At 41.7% G+C, this 25,000-nt stretch overlaps 3 protein-coding genes and 1 non-coding gene across 4 annotated transcripts in view; 2 read left to right on the forward strand and 2 right to left on the reverse strand.

Annotated features, from left to right (window-relative positions):
- ociad2 (OCIA domain containing 2) overlaps positions 1 to 1,175 on the reverse strand; it is a 3,849-nt gene extending 2,674 nt beyond the window's left edge. Inside the window, exons 1-3 of the mRNA XM_027022646.2 lie at positions 1,082 to 1,175; positions 557 to 610; positions 104 to 151 (exon numbers count right to left, since the gene is read on the reverse strand). Coding sequence (XP_026878447.1) covers positions 104 to 151; positions 557 to 610; positions 1,082 to 1,130 — 151 coding nt within the window. The 5' untranslated portion in view covers positions 1,131 to 1,175. The remainder of the gene's footprint in view (positions 1 to 103; positions 152 to 556; positions 611 to 1,081) is intronic.
- Positions 1,176 to 2,656: 1,481 nt separating this feature from the next.
- Positions 2,657 to 2,772, forward strand: LOC113585253. Its single transcript, XR_003411487.2, has one exon. It is a non-coding gene; the product is annotated as a U5 spliceosomal RNA (small nuclear RNA).
- A 1,111-nt stretch (positions 2,773 to 3,883) lies between these two features.
- On the reverse strand, positions 3,884 to 9,150 carry ociad1 (OCIA domain containing 1). The gene is made up of 8 exons (XM_035524613.1): positions 8,938 to 9,150; positions 8,087 to 8,171; positions 7,934 to 7,987; positions 7,792 to 7,839; positions 6,360 to 6,492; positions 5,525 to 5,733; positions 5,180 to 5,335; positions 3,884 to 4,579 (listed from the first exon to the last, which is right to left on the reverse strand). Exons 1-8 carry the CDS (start codon positions 8,995 to 8,997, stop codon positions 4,542 to 4,544), a joined length of 783 nt encoding a protein of 260 aa, XP_035380506.1. The 5' UTR covers positions 8,998 to 9,150; the 3' UTR covers positions 3,884 to 4,541.
- Positions 9,151 to 10,462: 1,312 nt separating this feature from the next.
- Positions 10,463 to 25,000, forward strand: part of fryl (furry homolog, like) — an 84,031-nt gene continuing 69,493 nt past the window's right edge. Inside the window, exons 1-2 of the mRNA XM_027022637.2 lie at positions 10,463 to 10,698; positions 19,829 to 19,901. The gene's annotated coding sequence lies outside the window, so the exon portion shown is untranslated. The remainder of the gene's footprint in view (positions 10,699 to 19,828; positions 19,902 to 25,000) is intronic.

The raw sequence follows: 25,000 nt of genomic DNA on the forward strand, positions 1-25,000 counted from the left end.
GTCAACAATATCCAAGAGTTAAACTGTTCACATTCACAAAGCAGCTGCACAAAGTTCAATCAAAAAGCGAGTTTCCCATGGCGGGTTCTAACTAGGCACTTACGTGCTAATTTGGGAAATGGGCCAAAACGTTTGGAGGGCTTCCAGACACCTGTGGTGAACAAGCAGACGACACAATTCACTGCAGCAGCTCCTCAATCCAAGCACTGCAGGCAGCTTACTTAACACTGCAGATGTGACTGAACACGAAACCCACATTCATGCACTAGGCTTTGGGTGATAACCTGGCCAATCTAGCAGTAGCTGAAGGTACATTTCAGTGCTGTATGTTCTGTAGAAGGTTTAAATAAGTAATTACAAAATCTTTCCTTAATTTGGACAAGGCATATAGTAATGTCTTTCTCACTCCCATGAACACAAGAAAAAATTATAAAATATAATCAGTGAAGTGACAGCTCTGTGGTAACAGTAAACAAGTGTTTTGTAGACGTAAATTTGAGCTACTTTCACATGACAAAACACAAGCACAATGTCTCCAGCAGGTGGCAATATGTACCATTGTAGATCAGGCCTGCAGTGACAGCCATGCTTCCCAGAGAGAGAGGAAGAGCTGAGGGAAATACAGTCAGAAATAGGACATTGAGAGTTTGGTTCTGATTTTAGACTGTAGCACATTCACAACACCCACCCTGTGAGTTTAGAAGAACATCACGGACACTATATTTAACTTTACACCCAACACTGTGATTGCACACAACTCATAGAAACCTCCGTCAACAAAGACTAGAGAGGAATTGTTCCTTTCACATGCCAAATCCCACAGTGTTGACCCATACCCATGCATGAACCCAGTACATGTTTACTGGAGGGAAGCGCAAACAGGTGGACGTGGACAGTGACCATGTACCACCTACCACTGAACTCTCACAGCATGATCTTACTCTAGCACATCTCCCAGTTAAAGCCTGGATTGCTGAATGTAGGCGGTGTGACCGTCAAGGGGTCGATACTGACATGAAGCTCCAAACACTGTCCGAAGGGCAGAGAAAATGAAATACGCGTCTGTCTGTCTGTCTGTCACCTCGGTACCAAAAGCTCTCCTCGTTGCGCTCTCTCCAGATGCTGCTCATCTCCTCCCCGGGGAAACCGCAGAGGACGCGACAACCGGTGGGACACCAGTCCTCGCCCCGAGCCACCACGGTGTGGCTCGTATTTTCTACCAAAACCTTCCCTACCGCTTCGTTAGTCACTTTTGTCCTAATATACCACGTTTTACTGCAAATTCAAAAACTCATAACCAGACACAGTAAAAACACATTACTTTAAATAGCCTAAGCAATCAAACTACCGATCAAAAGAAATGTTGTGGATTCGTATCTTTACATTTATAGCACATGTTCCTATTCCAATCTTAAAGGTTTACCATTACTTCTGAAAAACACTTCAGGCGGGGGGGTATATTCACATTTTTAAATTTTTTTATTCACAGCTCAGTTGTTAAAGTTCTCCACTTGTACTCAGGAGGTTGCTGGTTCAAGGCCCACCCCTGCTCAAGTTGTACTCAGTTATAATTGTAAGCTGTTTTGGATAAAAACGTCAGCTACACGCCACAAATGTAATCCTGAATGACTTACAAAAGTGCTTTGTCATAGTGTATCCAAGCCACTACAGCGGGTTAGAGTCAGTGCTGATACCTCGACAGGTACACAATGAGCCTGAGTACAATACTGCTAGATTGGTTGTAATTGCATGTAAAACGGTTCAACTTTTCCCACCGTTTCCCACCGATAACCCACTCCCTATGACAGAGCTAAACCCGTTGCCTCGATGTGTAGCGGGTATGAGTGTGTGTCAGTTTAGTTAACACTGTCCGAATTACGACAATGACAAATACGTTAGGCGTGGTGTCAGCTTGGCCTTGATAACAAGCTAATGGCTAGACTAAATATATAACCATAATATATAACTAATATATAACCATGTCAGAATCGTTATTGTTGGACACGTACACGTTTGGCAGATGCTCTTTTCCAGAGCTCGTGTTAGAGGGGGACTATTGTACTGTTAGTGCGTCTTTTGCAGTTTTGTTGCGCAGACGACGAAGTGCAGAGAGTAGCTGGAGCCTGAAGAGCAATAAGCGAAAGTGGTAGAAACATAAGATGGCTAACAAGAACTGTACCGCGCATTGCGTATAGACTGGCAATGCCTCGCTGGAGTTACGTTAATCTGTGAAGACTAGTCTGTGGCTTTACGGTATGGTAGAAATAAACCGGCATTGGGAATCAAGGCTGTAGTTTAGTCTGAGCGCAGGCTTTTGAAAACCGACCAAAGTAAAACACTATGAATAAAATAAACCGCTAAACACTGCAAATACTGCTAGGTTATGATATCTGAGACACGTGGCTAAACCAGGAAGAAGAGGTCATTGGTGGAACGTGTGCCAGGGCTTCCCATGATGCAACGCTCGTAATAATGTGAGTTCAAATTTAATTTCATACATGTATATGTGGTTAGATTTTATATAATAAGGTTGCATGGGTCACTATGATATTATAGATTAGTTTTTATGTTTTGATGTTATGTGATTTCGCGCAACCACAGATGGGGTTTATGGTTTGGTCGGTCTAGTACTGGTCCCTCGCTTATGCTCGGTAGTACACTCTTGTTTCTCTTCAGATCGTATAAATCTTTCGCCTTTTACTAAAGATTTCCGTGGGGAGGAACATTATGAGTATAAACTAATTTTTTGATGCCCTGCTTTATTGCGGGGCTTCCTATTTGTGTCTAAAAACAGAATAATCACAACTATTGCAGTGCTTTTCCTGCTTGTTAAGGCGTGTTTGGTAGTGTACTGAAAAGTTACTGCAGCTTAGGAGTATATTTCTGCTGAGTTATGCAGTCTTACATAGGCTTTTTATTCGTTTAATTTAAATGACGCCAATATACAGACAAACCAGAAACATCTATTAGCCCACGGACACACAGAATATTCTTTTATTTTAAATTTGCCAAAAATAATGTTTTTACCAGTTTTCTTATTTATACAGGTTAGCTCGGGTTGTGTATATATTGACACCCTGGTGCACAGGTGCTGAAACCTACTTGTCTCTTATGTTTTTAATTAAAATGATTATATTTTGTTATGGAACCAAACTAGTGCACCACAGACTAATCTGTTTGTGTGCATGTACAATATGTAGTGATATTTCTTTCGGATTCCATTATTAATTTGAGGCTGAGCTAAAGTTACCAGAGTAACAGCTCATTTGCCTCTGAGGCTGAGCTGTTCCTGTGGAAGCAGACAGTGAAATAAGCTTTATGTTAATGTGTGCATATTCTGTATTTAATGTGTACATACTATGAGGGACTCTGCACCCAAGATTTTCACTCACCTTTACACCTCTGCTAAATGAGAGTAAAAGTGATTTGATGGGAAAATATAATAATCGTATTATTTCTGCTGTTGTCTGCGTAAACTGGAGAAGCCTACAACTGCTAATTGCAAGACCAAATAAAAGATAAGACCGCATTAAATATCCATATGATCCAAACTTTAAGTATTATTTTGCCCTATGTCCCCTGTAATGTGACACTGTAACATCCAAACTTTATATTGCTGACAATGTGTGAGTGCTCCTGGTGAGTATTCTGAAGCAGTAGAAATGATTCACTGTGAATTAAAATCTGCACGTTCTTCAGATCAAGGCAGTTTACTATGCAATACTGATTTATATAATCACGTGAACCAGTCTAAGCTACCTCGCTAAGCTAAGTTAGCTTTCATATGAAAGAAGAGGTGGGGTTTGGAGAAACAGCCCTGAGCAAAATGCAATATAGCAAATGTGTGTGCACATCCCAGATTAATCCTATATTAATACTTCCAAACGGAAGATAAAATATTTATTTGTTGATTACTTGGCTAATCAGTCCGTGCTACTAAGAAAAGAGGAATTCACAATCATTTCCAGTTTTTGATTCATTGCTGGCGCCTGAGCAGTCTGAAAAAAATATACATATATTTTTGTAGGAAACAGGAAAACTGCAGACTGCCTACACTGGAGAATACGGCAAAACTCTAATTTAACTATAATTTCACTTAATAGCAAAATCTACCTTATAACCACATAAAAGGTATGAAAATGGTCTCTCATTTAGAAAAACGGTCATGAGTCAGTAATTGTACAGCTATTGGAAGAAGCAAAAATATAAACACACATTCTCAAAACAGATCACAGATCATCTCAATTGAAGACCTCATCTGAAGCCCAGACTGATGACATATTTGTACAAGCATATGCCAGAACTATAGCGTATAACTATAACGCTTAACCTAGTTACATTATCAAAATTGCTGTTTATTTTCAAATCTGAAATGATGCCATCATTTGTTACATTTAGGTTCAAAACGAATTCGAACATTGCACCGGTCCTTAGCATAGTTCTAAAACTGCACGTCTGAACAGGGCTATGCCACGGCGCTACCACGGTGACACAGTGCCGACCCAGAGGAACGGGAGAGGAGCAGGCCCTCCGGAGCGATCCTACTCTTCCCAGGCATCACCGTACTTGTTCTTTTTATCTGTTGACAAACGAGGGGAAAAGAGGAATCTTCCATCAGTCTGAGTATCATAGTACAGAGTTCACCGATGCAAAAAGAAACTCAGCAAGTCAGAAGCGCTGAACTTCACTCTCGGGGATTCTAGGTCCCATCTTGACGTCTTTTAATTACATTCAGGTGTGATGGATTAGGAGAAAATCCGAAAGCAGCAGAGGAAGGAGCTGTGAACCGTAAAGAACCACAGAAATCCCACCAGCACTGGTGGGTTAACGCTACCAGAATGCTGCCCTGCTCTGCTTGTGTCTGGATGTCTTTCAAGTGAAATAATGTAGATGGTTTCCTATTGTTAAGCTTTCAAATTTAATAATGTTTCACAAACAAAATAGATTTTTTAAATCATTTGTATATGTAGTATATTTTCTTTGTATGCTTAACATGACCATGAAATATGACAACAAATGTGCCGGAGAATGTAGAAATCTCAAGAAAAGAGCTGCACCACTGAAGTACTTGCTCAGGGGCTCGTTTAATTTAATTGAGTTTAAGCGTCAAGTCTAACAAGTCTGCAGAGACGCCTGTGAAACCTTGACTCAGCTGGGGGTTTGTGGAAGAGCAACTTACCTTCCTTCTTTGGTGCAGTCACCTGAGCCTGTGGTTTGAGAAGAGGCTCAGCTTTCTGTGAGTGGGACACCTCGAAGTTCTCCCTGTTTTTACTGCGCAGCTCTTCATACAGAACTGCCCTCTTCTTAGGGGAGTCTTCATCCTGGTAAGGTGGGACTTCAGGACAGCAAATGCATTTATTAGTCTGAACACGTGTCCGTCAGAAACCTTAAGATTTTTTTAATCAATACTGCAATAATGCACCGGACATATTCTCTGTTAAGAGCATTGCTCAGTGATTTTGCATATACTGAGATATATCGGTTAAGCTCATTGCATCCAGGAACATGCAGCAGTATTACCTACCTGGAGGGGCACTGTCAGCAGACTCACTGACTCCAGTGCTGAGCACTGGGTCATATGACTGAGAGGGGCTACTGTAGGGGTAATCACTGGAGTAACTGCTGTAGGGATTTGGGGGTGAGCTGTACTCCTCTGTGGGCTGGAGCGTCGACTCAAAGCCTGACTGCTGAGAAACCGATTGGTCTGGATCCGCAAACTCTGAGTGCTTCAACCTAGCTCATCATCAGCATAAAGCACAAGGTGTTAAGCTATTTAATGCCACATCAGAGTAACTATACAAGATTTGGTTCTATGCAGTATGGACCAGACCAATACTTTCCTTTTTTAAAAATGCATCAAAACAACAACAACAAGCCCCAAAAGCACATTTCAAAGCCTGCTGGTCTATGAAGATAACTGAATGCTGAGGTAATGAGTGCACAGTTCTAACAGAGTACCAAGTACTGAATGCTAAGAGGTAATGAGTGCACAGTGCTAACAGAGTACTGAGTACTGAATGCTAAGAGGTAATGACTGTGCAGTGCTAACGGAGTACCTATTAGTGAATGCTAAGTGGTAGTGACCGTGCAGTGGTAACAGAGTACTAAGTACTGAAAGCAAAGTGGTAATGTCCATGCAGTGCTAACAGAGTACCTATTAGTGAATGCTAAGTGGTAGTGACCGTGCAGTGGTAACAGAGTACTGAGCACTGAATGCTAAGTGGTAATGACTGTGCAGTGCTAACGGAGTACCTATTACTGAATGCTAAGTGGTAGTGACCGTGCAGTGGTAACAGAGTACTGAGTACTGAATGCCAAGTAGTAATGACTGTGCAGTGCTTAGTGTGCAGAATACTTACTCAGGGGGCACATGGTGCAGGTGTCCTTGTCGTAGAGCCTCTCCAATCGGAGAGTTCTCCAGTTTTTTAAACTTTTCTTGACAAACATTCACATAAGACACCTTTCCTCCCATGTATCCCAAGAAACCAGCAACTGAACACAAATGGTATATTCAAGGTGATGTCTTGTAGTGTATTTAGCCTATACAATAAAAATGCAAACTACAGCTGTAATAAAAAACATATCCCTTTTGGATTCATCAGTGAAATCACTTCTAATCAGTTATCTGTTCTTCATCTAAGATATAACAGACACTCTAACAAACACCAGCCATTATGTCAGCATGTCTTCAATGTCTTCAAATGGTTTAAAAAATGTATATCATTAATAGAAAAAAGACTATGCCCTATATTAATAACTAGAAAAACTTCCTGTTTTGTTAATAACCTCAAACAGACGCTTTCTATAGATGTTTCTCAGTTCTTTTCTGAAGTCAGGAATTTTGGCCCATTCCTTTGTACCTCACTGTTCAAGTCCGTACATGTTTTTAGAGGTGTCAGCCTGCGTTACAGGATTCCATGCTACTGGAGTCATAACTTGGCCAGCCTAAAATGGGATTGATTCATTTCTCTTTTGAATCACTTAGTTGTTGATTTCACTTTTGCGTTTTGGATCTGCGTAATGTTATATGATCCAGCCTCTTTAGTGTTAGCTCACACTGAGTCCACACTCTGCTGCAGAGCTTCCCAATGCAACACTGATCTTTTGAGATCTGCAAGCCATCCAGGCAGCATCACATCACTGCACTCCGTCATACCTCACGGAAGGGATGAGGATTTGCTGTTCATTTGTGGGGGGTTTTCTTAGAGATCCAAAGTGTCCATGACAACTTGTCATGAACAACATTCTTGTGCATCATCTGTCTTATGACAGACATGTATGGCTGACCTGATAGCAACCCCATATTTGTTACTGTGTAGTAATGCTATGAAATGGCTTTAACTGTGTAGGAAATCTATGGGATGTCTTTAGACTGATCTTTGTCAAGGCCGCTTAACAGCGAAGATGTTTCATTTCTTTCATTTGTAAATCGGTCCTCTGAAATCTCTTTTGATCAGACCATATTGCACTTGAACAGAATTTGGCTGTGAAGAACAGGTAACTAAACTCATGTCTAAAATCATCACACAGCAGGACAGACCAAATCCACACAAACAGATGGAATACCTCATTCATACACACAAGTCTCTTTCTCAGGGGTCATAATAAAGGTTCAAATTCTCCCCATCAATCATCATTATTTCACAAAATTTGTTCAGTATGCATATGATGCAATGTAAAACGTTTGATAAATTAGGATTCATTCATGCATGCATTCAGATCACTCTAAAAGCTGCACAAGCATTTTGTTTTCTCACAACCATGTGTTTTATATTAAATACTGACACTTACGAGCAACTTTTGGCAGGGAGCCAAATCTTGGGGATGGGACTAGCACTCCTTTGAAAAGAGAAAGAAGCAGTGTACAGCTCAAAGCTACAATAAAACATGCAAAAAAAAAAGCGTGAACAAAAAAAAAAAAACTTCCACTCACCTCTAGTTACCATCACCTGAGTTACCGCGACTGCCACGGCTGACAACGGCAAGGCTAGGTGGAAAATAAAAGGGAAGAACACTTTCAGTTCTCAAGAACTACAGACATAAATATAATAAATAGAAATCACCACTACTGTTGCACACCACTCACATCGGTACCAGAAGCTCTCTTGGTTACAATCTCTGAAGATGCTCTTCTCATGCTCCGTGGGAATATAATTCACACCAAAAGGACTCTGAATGTAAACCAGAAGGCAAACAACATGCATCTAGATATAATTCACAGCTATTAACCTATTAAGGCTACACATGGTCTGCTAACCAAAGAAAGAAAAATGCAGTGTGTATATATATATATATGTGGTTACCTTACATTTGGAGCACTTATCTCACTCCCTTATACAGAATGCTTGGTTGTTCATATATAAAAACTCTATGCTAGTATATTAGGCCTAAGTATAAGGGTACAATTAAATAAGAACTGAGGGAGAACACATTATAAATAAGTAAATGAAGAATGTGTGCTTAACCAGGTTCCTTGAAGTGGTTTGAAATAACTTAAGTCTTTCTCAAAGAGCCGAATTTTTGGTTTGTTTGGAGATGGCACCAGACACCTCTGTAAAGTAGTGAGACCTGCCACCATGTGTTGCTTTTTTTCCGTAATAACCAGATCAGACTAATCGTAAGCACGGGTATCATAAATGTTTTGATGATTTGGAAAGAGAAGGGGCAGATGTTACTGGACTCTTCAATACCCAAACACACACACGAACTGCTAACTCTTTCCGAAGGCCAAGCAAGAAGTCTCTACTTTGGGCTGGAATCGATCATTCAGGTATTGCTGGAGGATATTTTAAACGGGAAACATGAAACAAAGATCTAAACCAACAGAAGTAGTAATCTACTGGCTCGGTAGGTGTGTTACGCCTTATTTTCAAGTCTCAAATGGCCGTAAGTTACAGTAGCTGGTTAGCGCTGTGAGCCAGCTAGCCGCGTAGCTACCTGTGCGCTGCGTGGTGGCCCGTGAGAAGCTGGGTTAAATCCCGAAGATGCTTGCGACATTGCAAATCATAAGAAAAGCACTATATCCACAAAACAACAAAGTGTTCAGACAGTCCTGTGCTTCTACAAGCTACTGACTAATAAACAGTCCATGACATGACCTCCCCCAGACAAGCAACCTGAACCCGGAAGTAAACACTTCTTCCCAACTCTTCTGGCGATATGCAGCAGGCGTAGCGTGTATACTGCCACCTATCGTCGTCATTGTCATCACAACAACAATCATCATCATCATCATCACAATAATAATCATCATCAATCATCACAATAATAATAATCATCATCATCATTATCATCATCGTCGTCCTCGTCGTCATCTTGGGTTAATACAATTGCCAGTTTTCATGAATGTCAAGTTCCGATTTATTGGTTTACTGTCTCACACTTTCAGTGGGCTGTCCTATCTGTTTTCCTCCCACTCGCCTCGCCTGCCCCGCCGTTTGAGGGTGCTGTATTTTCACTGTCCCTGAGATCGCCCTCTTCTGGACTGAGATCGAAGTAGTCACTCCTGGGGTCTGTTGGGGGACCCATGCACTCAGTTGGCTCTGTCAGAAAATACATAAACAAACAAACGGGATAAGCTTATTATGTATAAGGAATTCTATCACTCAGATTTCTCAAATCAATAGTTTGGGGGTGGCAACTACGAGTTCTATAGGGCAAGTTCACGATTTTATGGCTGTTCTGGTTTAGTTTCTTTTTAAATAACACTTTCCTTTGCATTTGCCCCCACCCTACCCCATACTTTTCCTGCATCGAGGTAATGCAGATTCTCCATTTGAATAATTTGCAACCAGCATGTCACCTTTTGCATATTTTTTTAACCATAGTAAAACAATTTAGTAGTTCACTAGCTGTTTCACGGATTTTAATTTCCGTGTGTGCAATTATATGACCTCTAAAATGACCTATAAAAAGTGTTAAAAATTCAGAAGCAAAGAGAAAATTAGCTGATTGCAACACTTAGGTTAATAAAGTTTTTAAAGCTAAGTTTGAACTTTTTAATATATAATTAATATATAATTCAGCCGATGAATTCATCATGTTTCTAATTCAATACCCCAAAAAGCCCGAGAAATCTAAATGGTCTAAATGAATTGTGATTAAATTAGGTTCTCTCAGAATCTTGGTTTACACCAAATCTTAAATTACACATAAGTAAAAGAAAACACAAAAATGTGACTCTCATTAGGCGAATCGGACAACAGCACTCATATTTGTGTGGTATCAACGAATCGATACGTCTGGTGTAAGATTTGATCTGTGGACCGTGAAACAAATAGAACGGTAAACACATCGTGCGTGTGGATAATAGGCACCTATCGTAAAGGCGGCGGGGCGGGGTTAGCGACAGCAGGGGCGGGGTTAACGGCTACAGCTTGACAGCAGCACTGGCCTATCAGGAAAGAGAACTGACAATGCCGTTAGCTCGCGTGGCTCCAATCTGACGGACAGGGAGGTGGGAACGTTCCTCATCCGTCGAGTTTTTAGGTGTTTTAAGCGACAGAAACGTAAAATAGTAAAAGCAGAAGCACCAGTATGCGTTAGACCAGTCAAGCGTCTCATTTGGGAAAAACCTTTGTGCTTAGGTTTACGACATCGCGTAACACTTGGGAATGAGTTCTGGATAGAACAAGTCAACGGATTTTCAAGGCTAGCCAAGCGAGCTAAGCTGACGAGGGACGCGTCGCCCTCAGGAAGGTAACGGCCGATTTGAATAAAATCCTCGCGCCTGGCTGAACGCGGCAGCGCTCAGGCGCCTCGGACGCATCACGGCACGCTGCTCGTATCTGTTTTACCTGCCGAGAAAATGTAATACCTGCATACGAGTCGCAGGAGCTCTTCTTGCGGTTTTTTAAAATTATTATTATTATTATTATTATTAACGAAATTGATTAGCTAGCTAGTGTTTTCTCGCCAATCACTGAGGCTTCTCTGTTCTTAGAAATTAACGTAGTTAGCTAGTGTTACATGTCTAAACCAGTTTAGCTATCTAGCTAGCTGCGCTAGTTACGGTACCGTTTAACTAACCTAGGTTAGCTAGCTAGTCAGCCTGCCTATGCCAAAAAAGTCACCAGGTGATAACAGCGTGACTTCATCTAGTTTTTTACACTTAGCTAGCTAGTTTTATGGTAGCTAGCGACCCAAAGCAGCAGCCTGGATGATTATCTAACCAACAATTAAAAAAGCTCGCTGAGTTTGATTAACCTGGTTAGTTAGATTGCTGATAAGAAAAGTCGTAAGTCACATTCTGAATATTTGGCTTGCAAGTTAGCTAACCTATCTATCTAGCTATTTTGTAAGACAGATCTAGCTGGCTAGATAGATCTGAATGCAGCTGCTAGCCACCTATTTAGCTCGGGTTTAGATCAAGGGTTCAGCAAGTTGTGCATTGCTTGCTCTGTTGTGTTTGTGGCTGGCTACATAGCTAACTGACATAATCCCATCTTAAAAAACGAAGCGACCAAATGCTCACCCAGTGCTATAAAGTTTATTTGGCATTGAAATGGGTTGTCACCCTGATCCTTTTGCATGCACTGGACACGAGCGAGAATATAGATTTAACTTGTTGTTAATTAAATAACATTTCACTTTACTTCGCTGTATGTGAGTGATACGCACACTAGGCTGGATGAACAATCTAGGTTGCATCTGTGGGGTTTAATTTAGTTAATTTGCTTTAGTAAATTCTGCTTTGATGGAGGGATCGAGATTATTTTTCTTTATTGGCTGCATAAACAACTCTGTTTTCAGCATGTCCTACGACTGTTAGTGGGTGAACCACAGTCCCAAACTAAACAATAACATCTTAAAAATCATGGGTGCTGAGCTGCTGTTTTTAAAATGAGTTGAATTGTTTCTTTGCTCATACATGTGTCTTGTTGATGATCATTGACATTGAACAAAGTTTTCATATTGAGCAACAGCAAACAAATTAATTTGGTAATGAGTTAGTCAACACCTTTATTCCTCATTTTCTACAGCTGTCAGAAAAGCAGGGCAACCAGGGAGATCTTGCTGGTTTATCTTGATCAGCCAGAGGTGAGGCAAAAAACAGTTGGGGAAGGAACAATTCCGTTAAATCCATTTGGCTGTGTAAACATAGCCTTGATATCTTCGGTGTTATGCCAAACTGCTTAGAAATGACCATGAACACTTGGGTTCCCATTTTCCAGGTCAAGATTAGTCTGAAACCAAGGCGCGAAAGGACTTTTAATGGTGAATTAGGACATTACAGCGTAGTCTTAGACTAGAGTTATTTGACCCTTGAAATGATGCACATAAACCTGCTCTGCAAAATGGATGGAAGTGACTTAAGAACTTTAAAGTTTAGCACCTCCAACATTATCATTGTTATATAAATATTACCACTTTAAAACAATATACAATGTCCTGAAATTGCTCCATTTAACTAAATCCCATTTCAGTGTAGGTAATTCCTTTGTCACTGAGACGAGAGAAATAAAATTTTTCCCATGAGACAGTTATGTTATTAGTCATGAAGTGGAGAGGAGGCAAAGGATGTGGTCGAGGGTCTGAGCCGTTGGTCCTCATGTATTCCTCCTAAATACTTCAGCGTTCAGTATAATCAACCTGATCATAACTCCTGAACACCTCAGTTTTCAGTATCCTCAGACTGGACAACTCCTTGCTTTGTTTCTTTCAGTAATCACAATCTGATTAATTAATGCAAAGGGTGTGCATGTTTCTTGCTGTTGTTCGGATCTACATGTTCACGGCACACGCACGCACGCCAAGCTGACCACATGCCAAACCCAGCCCACTATACCATACAGACTGGCCCTCTCTCTCTGGCTGTCTGTGTCACTCTGTATTGCTGAATCTTTACACAGCTCTTTGTGAAAGGGTTTCTTCATTCCTTCCTCTCAAACCTGCATGGAATTTTATCTCTGCTTGGGTGTGCGGGAAGTCGACGATGGCGACGATGGGCTAGGGGCAGTTGGTCACTTGCACAACAAGGGCTTTTTGTTTTCACGTTGTCTGCCATTGGCCAGCAAGCATCAAGGCCATGCGGTCTGCTGTAGGTGGCTAACAAATACACACGTAGGTCTCATGGAACTCTCGCTTACAATGCCCGTTCTTAACATGTGGACTAAACCTGGTTTTGTCCCAGGCTCTGCCCCAAATCATGCCTGATTAGTCACTGTTTATCCCCTACACTCTCCATAGCCTTTTTGTCATGCTATGTAATCACACATTTGTTTAGTGATGTAAGATTGTGCTGCAGGTTGGGCTGAACCTGAGAGTAGAGAGTGGGCGGAGCCCGAGTAACGTAACTCTGTGTTCTCATAGGCCATCCCTGCGTCTCTGGGCATTCAGCTGCTGATCCAGTTGCGTGTATTGCATTTTCTCTCTCTGTGTGTGTGTGTGTGTGTGTGTGTGTGGCAAGCACACGTCACGTGACATAGCGCCGGGCTCGAGAACCAAGAGCTGCAGGACAGAGGGAATATCACTACAAAACAGCAGTGTAAAATGCAGCTGCTGATCCATTGAGGGAAGCAGTGTGGAGTTGCCTGCTGGGCCACTAACTGCACTCTTTGAGCTCATAATGACTGGCTGTGCAGGCTGGGCTGTGTGGGTGTGTGTCTGAGTTTGTCATTTAAGGCACAACCAGACCTACCTTGTCTCTTTGTGGAAATTTCCCTTTCATAAGCCTTTTATTACATCTACCCTTTGATCTACTTTGTCAGACAGTGCTGTGATGCAGGCGAGCATGCTGCGTGGCCGCTGTCTGTTCTGCTATGTGTAGCACGTGCGGATGCTGAGTGCACTCTGTCCGGCTCTTCCTGGGCTGGCTCTAAGCCGGGCTGATGCTGATGCTGGTGCTGGTTTCTCCACTCGCCACTGGTGGACTTGTCAGCCCGGCCCGGGACCTGCTGCGTTACTAATACTGGGAGCCGTCCTCGGTGCTGCACCACAGGCATGCCACACTTTCCTTAACACCTTAGCATTTGGGAATTAGTGACTTTGATTTATTCTCTCTTTCTATCACTGTGTCTCTCTGTGCCTTTCATTCCTTTCTTTAACTATCTCCGAGTCTGTCTCTGTCCTCATATTGGAGAGTGATTTAGGCAGGAACTTTGGGATTAAGCTCTCTTGTTGATGCAGTAAGCTTGTGCTTGTCACTGTTTGCTCTCTCTCTGTGTCTTTCTGTACTTTTGTTGCTAATATGTGACCTATTTTCCTATCAGCTTTTGTGAGAAACATGAGTTGGCCTTTTATTTCCTCGTATTCATTGCTGTTCACTGTTTAGATGGCATTCTCAGTCCACCACAGGGCTGGTGCTTACTGCCTGACCTTTGACCGTTTCTCTGCTTCACCAGTTTACATGCTGTGAGTCCTTTACTGCTGGTTAAATATCAAACCAAAATTCATCAGGTTTCTGTTTGCATAGAAGAACATTAAATTCAGACAGGTGGGTGTGAACTGAACATCTGTTATGGGGGTTAATTTAAACTATTCATTGCCATGACATGGATACATTGTTTGGGTCTTTGTATACTGTATACTACGTTAAACATGCACCATGCAGCTGTTGTAAAAATGGTATATCTTAATTGCTCTGACACTGTTGATGTAAGCATCTTACTGTGAATTGAATTCTGAATTCTGATTGAGCCCACTATCAGGGACTGTCCTCTGTTTGAATGATTAAGAAGCAAGTCCCAGGCTTTGCCCATCAGCTGTTCTCTTCTACAAAAGGCTGTGTCACTACCCTGTAGGTTCAGCTGATGGCAGAGCTGTCCTCTGCCATTATTAGCCCTACTTTATTTGTGAAGCCAAATATAGTGTTACAGCACATCACTGAGCTGCCTATTCAAAGTAAGTTTAATCATGGTTTGTGATGTTTACTCTGCCCTTAGAGTCAAATTACACACACATAGATGCACACACACCCTTCAATGAAAGGACCTGTGGGATGCTTTAGAAGGTTAAATGGCATCACGCACAAGAGAGTCCATTTTTAAGCCCTCCCTTTTCCTCCTCGAGTGGCTGAAGTTTCAATAGAAGCATAAATGTGGACTGACTTGCCTCTGTGGCCTGTGCTGGTCTCGTCTTTGTGTGTTCCTGCTCACTGTGAATGCTCGGGGAGTGTGTTGGGTGGGGGGAGACAGCCAGAAGATCTTTAAATAGTCAAACTGAGCTTTGTTTAGGCTCATTACTCTTGGTCTAGCCATGGTCGCTATTTGGTCCTTGACTTCCCCAACGAAAACACTCTTTTCTTCAGCCTGGGAAAGTGTGTGTATGTGTGTGTGTGTGTGTGTGTGTGTGTGTGTGTGTGTGTCTGCACGCAAATAAAGGGCTGGTTTGTTTCATGTGAGCCACTTTTTAAAGAGACATCCAGATGCTCTACCTGGTCCTCTGGAAGTGAGGCTGTGCGTGTGTGTGCACGTGCACGCATTTGTGTTCCCACGACTGTAAGGGTAATGATTTCCCTGCTGCACTCCTTTGTGTGAAGTGTAAAGTGTGTTTGTGCGCATGTGTGTTTGTGCACAAGCTAGAAAAAGTTGTATAGGATAATGTATATGTAATCAGGCAAAAGACTAGTGCAAAACACTTAATGTCCAATTAGAACAATTTGCATGTTTGTTTGTTTTTTGTTTATGAATGCCCTTTAGTGTTTTTAAAATACATTTAAAAAAATATATTTTTGACTGTCCTCTAAAAGCAGTTACTTCTTTGTTGCTTTCACTTCCTGTCTTTCAAAATGTGACCATATAATAAGTGTGCTTAATATCCTGTGTGTCTGACTTTGCCTGCGATATCTGTGTGATTAAAACTCAGTGCACGGCTGTCTGTCTGTCTGAGAGAATGTGCAGACTGTATAAAATGAGACGTGAGAATGGCTTGCTTGTTTTTCCTCCTCTTTTTCTGAGCCGGTTGCAAACTTTTCTGAGCAGCTGATCGCTAACAGGAAGTCGGATGTGACAGTTATTTTGTTTGTGTGTGTGTGTGTGTGTGTGTGTGTGTGTGTCTCCAGTGTTTTGGACTGTGGCTGTATGAATGCTGTGACAGAATGTGGGCGAAGGATGTTAATTTTCTTGACTTGTTGGCCTGTTTCTTGAGTAGCTGTTGAGTAGCATGTGTGGCCCATGCTTAGTGGACAATGTTTTAGGGTGATTGACTGATGCATTACATGTACACATGACTGGTGGCACTGTGTGCATATCAATCATTTACATATGAACCTGAGAGTGGGGACTTTCCCAAGGTGGTCACATGGGCCTGCCTTTCTTTCCTGCTCTTTTATTTATATATATATATATATATATAAATAAAAACAAAATCTCACACACAAAACATTGACCCAAAATGACATTACAATATATCACATAATCTATCATAAATATATTATCGGAAATTGCATAAATGCTTCATCTCTAAACTTCAAAAACTTTATTTATTCAGTTATGATTAAGAGAACAAAATGCTTTTAAAAATTCTTATATACTGATAATACACTGACCTAATATACACCAGTAGTTCGGGTGTTAATTCTATTTAATGTTAATGCCTAAAATGTTCTTTCAGGTTTAACATTGTGGGACTTTTATTAAATTAAAATTACAGCCAAAAACCTTTAAATATGGCTAAGAGCAAAGCTTTTAAGTAGCAGTTAGAACTATGTAAATGACTATGTAAATCATTCTAGCCAGTGCCTACTTTTATTCATTATGTTGTAGTTTTGCGTGAGGTATTAACTTTCTCTGGTGTGTAGTAATTACATATACTGTTCAAGCACTTGGCACTAGATTCTAATCACCACAGGTTTATAACAGGTGTTCTCCAGTAGCACAGCTGACACTGATCTAGTTGCACATGTTGATTTAGTAAAGACACCTTTTCCTGGAATATTGCTCCTATAAATGATGTGTTGTAAAGCAGTTTGACTTTTGTGTTTGTTCTGAGACGCTGGATTAAATTTGCTTTAACATAATATAAAAATGCTTCAGCCGGGTTGTTGGGTTGTACTTGATTTTGAGGTTATCAAAAATATTTTTTTACTAAAGGTTTGTGTAATTCTCTATATAATACTTACCTTGATTTGAGCTTGTTTATAGATGTATATTTTGATTCTTGAATAGAAGAATAGGGGAAAAAACATGTTCCCATTTTTATGTAACATAATTAAACAAAAATTATGAATGGCAAGTAATCTAATTAGGCTTAATGTTGTTCAGGTAGCAAGTATGACACCACATGTGCAATGGACAGTGGAGCTGCACTTTGCTCAGTTGTTGAGGCCAGCAGTAGTGGTAACCAGCAAGCTTTCCCCTGGTCTTCATTACACTCACTGCCCTCACTGGCTTTCTCCTACCATCTTGGCTCAGCCATGGCATGCATGTTGGCTCTGGGAGTAAACCCACTCCATTAGCTCACCGTGGGGCAGCAGTGCACAGAGAACAGTGTGGGAGCAGACGGCAATAATTATATCTAATGAGATGTGGAGATATTTCCTATTGCCTAATGCTAACCACTTCTGTAAATACAACTCTGGCAGAGGATGTGGTTTTGTGTTATCCAGTACAGACGCCTACTCCTCTCGGGGTTCTTTTTTTTTTTTTTTTTTTATGCCTGGGTTTGTGATGTATGCATGAGTGTGACAACCTGGTGATTTTCTGGTGAGAGATACAGGGTACTCTATAGCAATGTGCAATGTAACAGTTTTCCTCTTTTTGCCTCCCCAGGTCAGTAGATCAGAGATTTATTGACCCTGTGTATGTTTTACTTTTAATAAATTAATTGTATATACATCGAACAAGTTGAGGTTTGTTTTGTAGTTGCAGGAAGGCCATTGAGCAATGCATTAAAGCATGGATCAATATCTTATCCTTGGAGACGGCGATCTCGCTTACAGTTCTCACTTGTGCTGTATTCCTTAAATGGTACAGTGCAATTTTAGTAATATGTGGTTTAAAAGTTAATGGTCTAGACATGACACTTATATTAAAAGTAGTGTTGAAATATTCTATTTTCTTTAATATGCAGGAGTGAGTGTGGGGGAGGTTGGGAGGTCAGATATGTCTTAACTAGGCAGCCTAGAGTTAAATGGCAGAGCTTGTTGCTTTTTTCTGTTACTATCAAGATATGTCAAATATAGTTGTGTTATTCAGTAAATGTTGTGAAATACAGCTATGCTAATATTTTTGTTTTCAAGAATCTGTGAAGTTCAGCCAGTTAGCATCACAGGTGAACTGATTAGTGACTGTGATTGATGGAAACCCTTATGACTGTCCTGAATGGGCCAGAGACTGGCCAAACTTTTTTACTGGACCTAGGCCATCAGACCATTTGCTTATGTTGAACCCTGTGTAGATTGCCATCCAGGAACAGGGCTTTAACCCTGACTGCTGTTTGTGTAGACTGAGATCCCTGATCATATTCTACAACTAGACCTGAACAAGGTTAGCTGTATGTGGGGTCATTTATTTACTGGTTGGCGACACTTCTCTAGTGCTGAACGTACCAAGATTAGACTAAACGTGTAGTTGTGTAGGGCTGTGTATTATGGAACAGTGAATTAGAAGACCACAAACAATGGGTCAGCGTTCACAAATGTGCAGGCAAACATATGTAGCTTTGACACCCGAGTATTCAGCAGCTGACCAAACACCTCATGAAGGTCTTCACACCTACCTTGGTACTTTTGTTTTTGTGCATGCCACCCAATTCAATTTTGACAGGTTTGAACAAAAGACAAATGAGCTTTATAGATTGTAGTTTGTTTCCTAAGTTCATTTTACAAATCAATTGGAGAGCATTCAAGGGTGTACATTTAGAGCACAGAAAAGACCACAAGAGACGAATCACAAATTAGGACCCACTAAACTAAAGGAATAAACTGGCATTATTGAGGTCAAGTAAAATTTATTTAACAAGATTTCACTTTTTACTACACCTGTTGTCACAACGCAGCTTTACAGATGCCTGAGTCCAACCTACCTTAAGCAAGCCAGAGGCAACAGTGGCAAGGAAAACCCCCCTAAGAGCATGAAGAAACCTTGAGAGGAGCAAAGACTCATCCTCCTCTGGGCGACACCACAACAGGAACAAAATAAGCAATAAAGAGCAAAATGGGTATTAAGAACAAGTAAGCAATATAGGTCTGTTATGGGTTCCTAGTCTGGGATCGACTTGTGTAAATCTCTGAAACCCATCTGGTGTTGGACTGACCCAGGAAGAGCTGCCCAGTCTCTAGAGCCTTCTCGATGTTCAGGGAGGACCGATGCTTTGAAAGGTCACAGAGATGTAATTATCAGTGGTAGGAGACGGGTACTATGGAGAGAGGTAGATATTTAACTAAGATTTGAAGGGAGAGGTGGAGGAGAGGCTACAAGAAGTCAGTTTGAGCACTCCTGCACTGAAAAAACTGCCACACTTGGGAGTCAGAACTTGGTAATGGTAAGTAAATAAGACTATAGGCCAGGGTGTAAGGGTTAAGGGTCAAAGTCATGCAGGGTTTTAAAGACTATATAAGAAGTATTTTATATTGAATGGAAACTATTGGTAAGCAGTGAATATGGGCACTTGTCTCTAGCTGCTGAGTGGATCTACTGTAAACTAGCAATGGTGTCAGAGAACAGGCCAATTGAAAGGACATTGCAGTAGTGGGTAATGAGTCAAAGATGACACCAAGATCTTGATCAGTTATGAAAGGCTCAACCGGAAGTCGATCTACCGACTGTTACGAAGATGGCGTAGAACGGAATAGGGGTGAAATCTGAAGCTTTGGAATGAATGGAATGTTCGCACAGCCTGCCTAAATTTTTCCCCAATGCATTCATTGTCCTCCTTTTTGTTCCTTCAGGTTGACAAGACGCTGACTGCTGGACTGCTCCATCCCTGACCCGCCTTCTCCGTTGCTGCTCTATGGCTCACAGGTATGCCAGTCAAGCTTCTTAGCCAGCCTCTGTAAGCCATGAACAGAAGTAATGGTGAGGGATCATGTCCTCCAAGATACAAGATTTCAAGAGAGCAGCGTTGATTTAGGTGAAAGTGGCTGACTTGACGGATGTGTGTGTGTGTGTGAGAGAGAGAGAGAGGGAGAGAATCTGAACCAGGCCCTGTCTTGTTCTTGTTCTCAGACCTAGAGTCATCAATTTTTGTCTTTTCATCAGCCACACAAAAAGCATGCTTGGTTGGTTAACTACTGCTGCGTGTCACACTGCGGGGTCCTCGTCTACCAGTGGCAGGCATGGAGTCTCCTTGCTGTGATGAAGGCTGGGTTAGTCTGACCTGGCTGGCTGGGAGCCTGTGCTGAAATGTAGAAACCCAACGTCTGTAGCAGCAGTGACCTTAGGTTTTGTGTGTGTGTGTGTGTGTGTGTGTGTGTGTGTGTGTGTGTGTGTGTGTGTGTGTGTGTGTGTGTGTGTGTGTGTGTGTGTGTGTGTCAGTCGATGATGATGATGATGATGATGATGATGATGATGGGGGGGGGGGTTGCATTTGGTGCTTCTGCCTGCTGCAGGAATCAAAAACTCTAACCGTGGTAAATGGTGGTTAGTGTCCCCTCATTCAGTTGGATCAAAAAAGTATTTAAAGGGATAGAAACTTTAAATTAAAATCTGAAGTGACATGCTGTGAGGAGTGTATTTATAGCCAAAGAATACACCCTTCCTCTGAATGATGGTAACATTTCAACGCGTTTGACACTTGTAATGAAGTGCAGTGCTTTGGTCCATGGTTCAGTACTTTGGGGGTGACCTTGGTGTTTGATCACATGGAGGGTCTGTCCAGTGTCTGTCCAGTTTTTTGGTTTTTTTTTCTCTGGCACCTTGAGGTAATAACAGTCACTCTGAGTAAGTGTTGCATGCCCTGATGTCAGCCAAGCTCGCTTCATTGTCTGGATGCTGTGTTCTGGGTAGCTTTCCTGTTTTTCTGTGTGCGTGTGTGTAGAGGTGTGTATGTGACTATTGTTCTTGTTGCTTCCTCTGTGACATTCTTGGGCTGATTGGGATTGTGTTTGTGCGTGCGTGCACACACGTGTTCCTCTCGCCTTCAGGACTATTGTTACCACACTTCAACATGCCTGGTGAGGCCACATGCCCCGCAGAACCCGCACACATGCATGTGTACACTCACAGCGTTGTACATTTGGGTTTTCTCACTGCCCGATGTTGACGTTTAGAGAGTAGTGAGAGTGATATCATTTTGGTGTTCTTATAAAATTCAACAATTTAATAATAAATGAGACAAAAAATGGCTGACATTTAAATGAGCATTATTGTTTGCGTTGTCTTTGCTTAAGTATATCTGCACTGTCTGCTGTGCACAAATTCTAAATAAAAAAATGTATCAACCAAATATTAACAAGTAATCAAAAAACTAAACTCCAAATAAATAAAGCCAAAAAAAATCAGCAGATACTATTACCTCAATGATGTTATCGGCTAACCTCTAGTTCTGTCCTTCACATTTCAGACTGTAGAACGCAGTAGCTTTGATATTTTATCACTGGTCCTTGAAGTGAGCTTTGCCATAAGAACAGAGGTGAGGTCATTCTTTTTTACACTTGAGATGAGGGTTTGGCCTAAAGTTCTTCTAAATGAGGAATGCTGAGCTATGAAACACTTCGAGATTACGTGTGAATGTTTACCTAGAATTTATCTGGTGATGGGGATGCACGGTTAATATACGGAGACTGGTAGAACACGTCTGCGGAAGCAGAAAAGGTTTCTTCTCGAACAAGTTGCTACCTGCCTGAGTTATCAGCAGCCTCACTCTGTTCTTTCTCTTTTATTTTCCTTCTTCCTCCAGACTATTTTTGCTGACTTCCTTGATCTGTGTGTACAATGTTTTTTTTTTTTGTTTGTTTGTTTGTTTTTGTTTGTTTTTTTCCCCCTCTTCAATTGCCATGAGATGTTGGTGAGAAGATTTTAAAACAGTTACACACAAACCACCGATGCTTCATACCGATTGACCTGTGTGTGTGTGTGTGTGTGTGTGTGTGTGTGTGTGTGTGTCTGTAAGTGAAAGTGAGACAGTTGCATGTTCCTGCTGTTCTAGGCGTTCTTGCCCACCCTTTGTTCAAAGGTCTTTTGTGTATGCAGGCTTTTCCTTAAGGCATAAGGACGACGTCTGTATTTGGCCTGAAGCCCATCACTGTCCCTGTGCTTAACCACTGCTAGGGGGCAGTGTGGTTCAGAGATCTGACACCCACTGCCTCCTCGTTCTCCTCCTTTTCCTGCTGCTTAAGCTGTATGCAACACTGCGTTATGGGCTGTTGGACGTTTTATGCAGAAGTAAGCAGAGGGAAGTGCACAAGACAGATGTAAGGTTAAGCGTTCGCAGGACGCTGGTCCCGTTGGGTCACCCTCAGCGTGCTGGTCAGCATTCACACATAGAAGGGTGGAAGTGAAGCCGTTACATCATGAGGCTGATATTTTCACATGCTGCAGAGGGTGTGAGGGTTTCCTGTGAGAGCCCTTTCACATGCATGCAGACACTCTCGCCCTTTGTCACTGTCCAGAGTGTTCCTGTTCTAGAGCCAGCGCTTTCAGTCTAGATTACTCAAGTGGGCTATTTGTGTGTGCTTGCAGTCATGGTCGTACTGGATTACACAAGAATAGAAGGCCCATTGTTAGAGCTGTGTGGTACTTTATTCATCCTGCAGTTCCACTCTGGCCTCAAGGTGGCAGTGTGGAATCTCAGATTTGCTGTCAGGTGCTCCCTCTGACTCTACTGCAGCTCTGAACCTCTGATCTCCAGTGTTGTCATTTGACCTCTATAGATTTCACACTGGTCTAAGCAATGACTGTGCACTCCCTTCAAAATTAAAAGTAAAGGTGCCTGAATGTGGTACGGAAAATGTTTTTTAAATAGTTCTGCCGCTATTTTCCCTTTTGCGCAGATGATTCCTGTGCATGACCGATCTGTGTCTAAATCCCGCCACCCCCTCCAACCTACTGCCTTTCCTAATGTAAGTGAGGTGCGGGGCAGACAGCATCGGTGGCATGATGGTGGTGTACACTGTCAGCGAAAGCAGAGAGTCTCATTTGAATGTGTAGCAGTGAGTCAGCACAGTCAGGCCTAGCTTCATGTAAAATGGCTCCCAGCACAGACTCATTCATACATTTATCCAAAAGAGAGCATTTCCTGCTAGCCTAAAGGCTTTCTAGCAACCATGCTGATAGACTACGTGGGTTTTTGCCTGTGCGTCTATCTACTTAGGATGGCATATGCTGCTTTTGATGCCGGTGTTTGAGCTTCTTGCAAAAACTGGTTTGATTGTGCACTCGTGTTGAATCTGTTCAAACAGACTTGTATATGACTCATATTTTTAAGTGCTCAACTTTACAGTTAGGCAAATTTTATGTTGAAAATGTCACGCCAACTGAATATGCACCTGCCAACATCTTGTTGATGTGTGTCAGAGGAACTGGTGGGTGAGCTTGTGCATTTGTACACATATGAGGTAATTGTCATTTATACGACCTGTACATGTTTGAAGGAATCGCATCAGATGTTATGTGATGTGCCAAGCTGCATTAACAAGCCTGCCAGAAAATGATTTCTATGGTTTCATTACAAAACAAGGAAGTTGCTGGCATTTTGTTTTGACTACCAAAATTAGTGAAGGTTTATCTGCAATATTCCGATGCTCCGTTGTGTCTTGCACAAAATAAGTGCAAAACCTCCAGCAAGCCCCATTCGGATTCAGTTAATACAAGACTCGCTAAGGCCAGAAATGCGGGAGCGTACCAGCGCAATGGTACAGCGAGGTGATGTTTTACCATCCTTCTACCATAGAAAGGGAGGATGATGTGATGACGTGGCCAAGAGTGATGTATGGAATGTGTTTTTGTAAATTGGTAACAACGAGGCTGTGAATAACCTGAGAAGGTTGGCTGCATGCCAGTAACTTCAGAGCAGTAAGGTAGGGCAGGTTCTAGTGAGGACAGTAGACGGAGATCAAGCCTAGTGAGAGGCCGCGTAGTTGGGACCATCGTGCTTGGGTTGTCACTGCAGGAGACGGGAGAGGTTCCCCTAGCAGGGTGCTTGTGCATCGGGCCACTGGGTAGGTCAGGCACTCGCGCCACTGCTGTTTTACAGAAGCTTAGCTGGCAGAGTAGCTAGTTTAGTGATACTAAATCACCTGAGTGGTATTGAATTGTGCCAGAACAATTATTCCTCTGGCTCATTGGTAGAGATGCCGAATTTGACATTATTATAGTTTAGTTTATTATAGGTATAATAGTAAATGGACTGGGGTAAGTTACATTCAAATGAATTAATTCAATGACTAACAAATACCATTAGTCACCTTAGTCACTTTTTGTTCAAGTAGTGCACTGTAAAAGTTAGGGAAAGTAGCACCATGGAAAAATCTAGTTTTACCTGGTTTAGATTTTTCATGGCTGTACATCAAGTTGTTTTGTCATTCATATAACCAGTCTGCAGTTTCTATTTATTTATTTATTTATTTATTTATTTATTATTTTTGGTGATTTTATACATCACTTAGGATCACTACACCCCATTCACTAAAATAAAATAATATTCAACAACTTTTCTGTTCGCAGCTGGATGTTGCACCTTGAAATATAGAGGTCATGTGAACAAGATTGTGATGACTTTTTATATATTAATGGAGCTTAAAAGGACAAGTGTATGCTTGTTCTGTAGTTTCATGAACCTAATAGTGAGTTCCCAAGACTACACTCAGCTGGCCACAGTGCATATTTTCCTTGCTACCTTGTTAGAGGTGCAAGTATTGATGTATGCACCTAGAAAGCAAAATTGGTGAAAGACTAGCCTGGCTACCAGGGGTTATTTCACTGTAGAAACAGATGCTGTAGTGAAGAGTTAGCAGTGTTTGCCACTGACTCTGTCAAGCCCACCACTGTCCTAAGAAGTTGATGTGAAACCAACACTGGGTGTGTTACCTTGATATGAAGACCCAGTGTCTATGGCATTGTTTCAGGATAGGCAGTTCAGTGTGTGTGTGTGTGTGTGTGTGTGTGTGTGCCTGTTAGTTATC

The sequence above is a fragment of the Electrophorus electricus genome, chromosome 3 (genome assembly GCF_013358815.1).
Source record: "Electrophorus electricus isolate fEleEle1 chromosome 3, fEleEle1.pri, whole genome shotgun sequence".
Classification (NCBI taxonomy): domain Eukaryota; kingdom Metazoa; phylum Chordata; class Actinopteri; order Gymnotiformes; family Gymnotidae; genus Electrophorus; species Electrophorus electricus.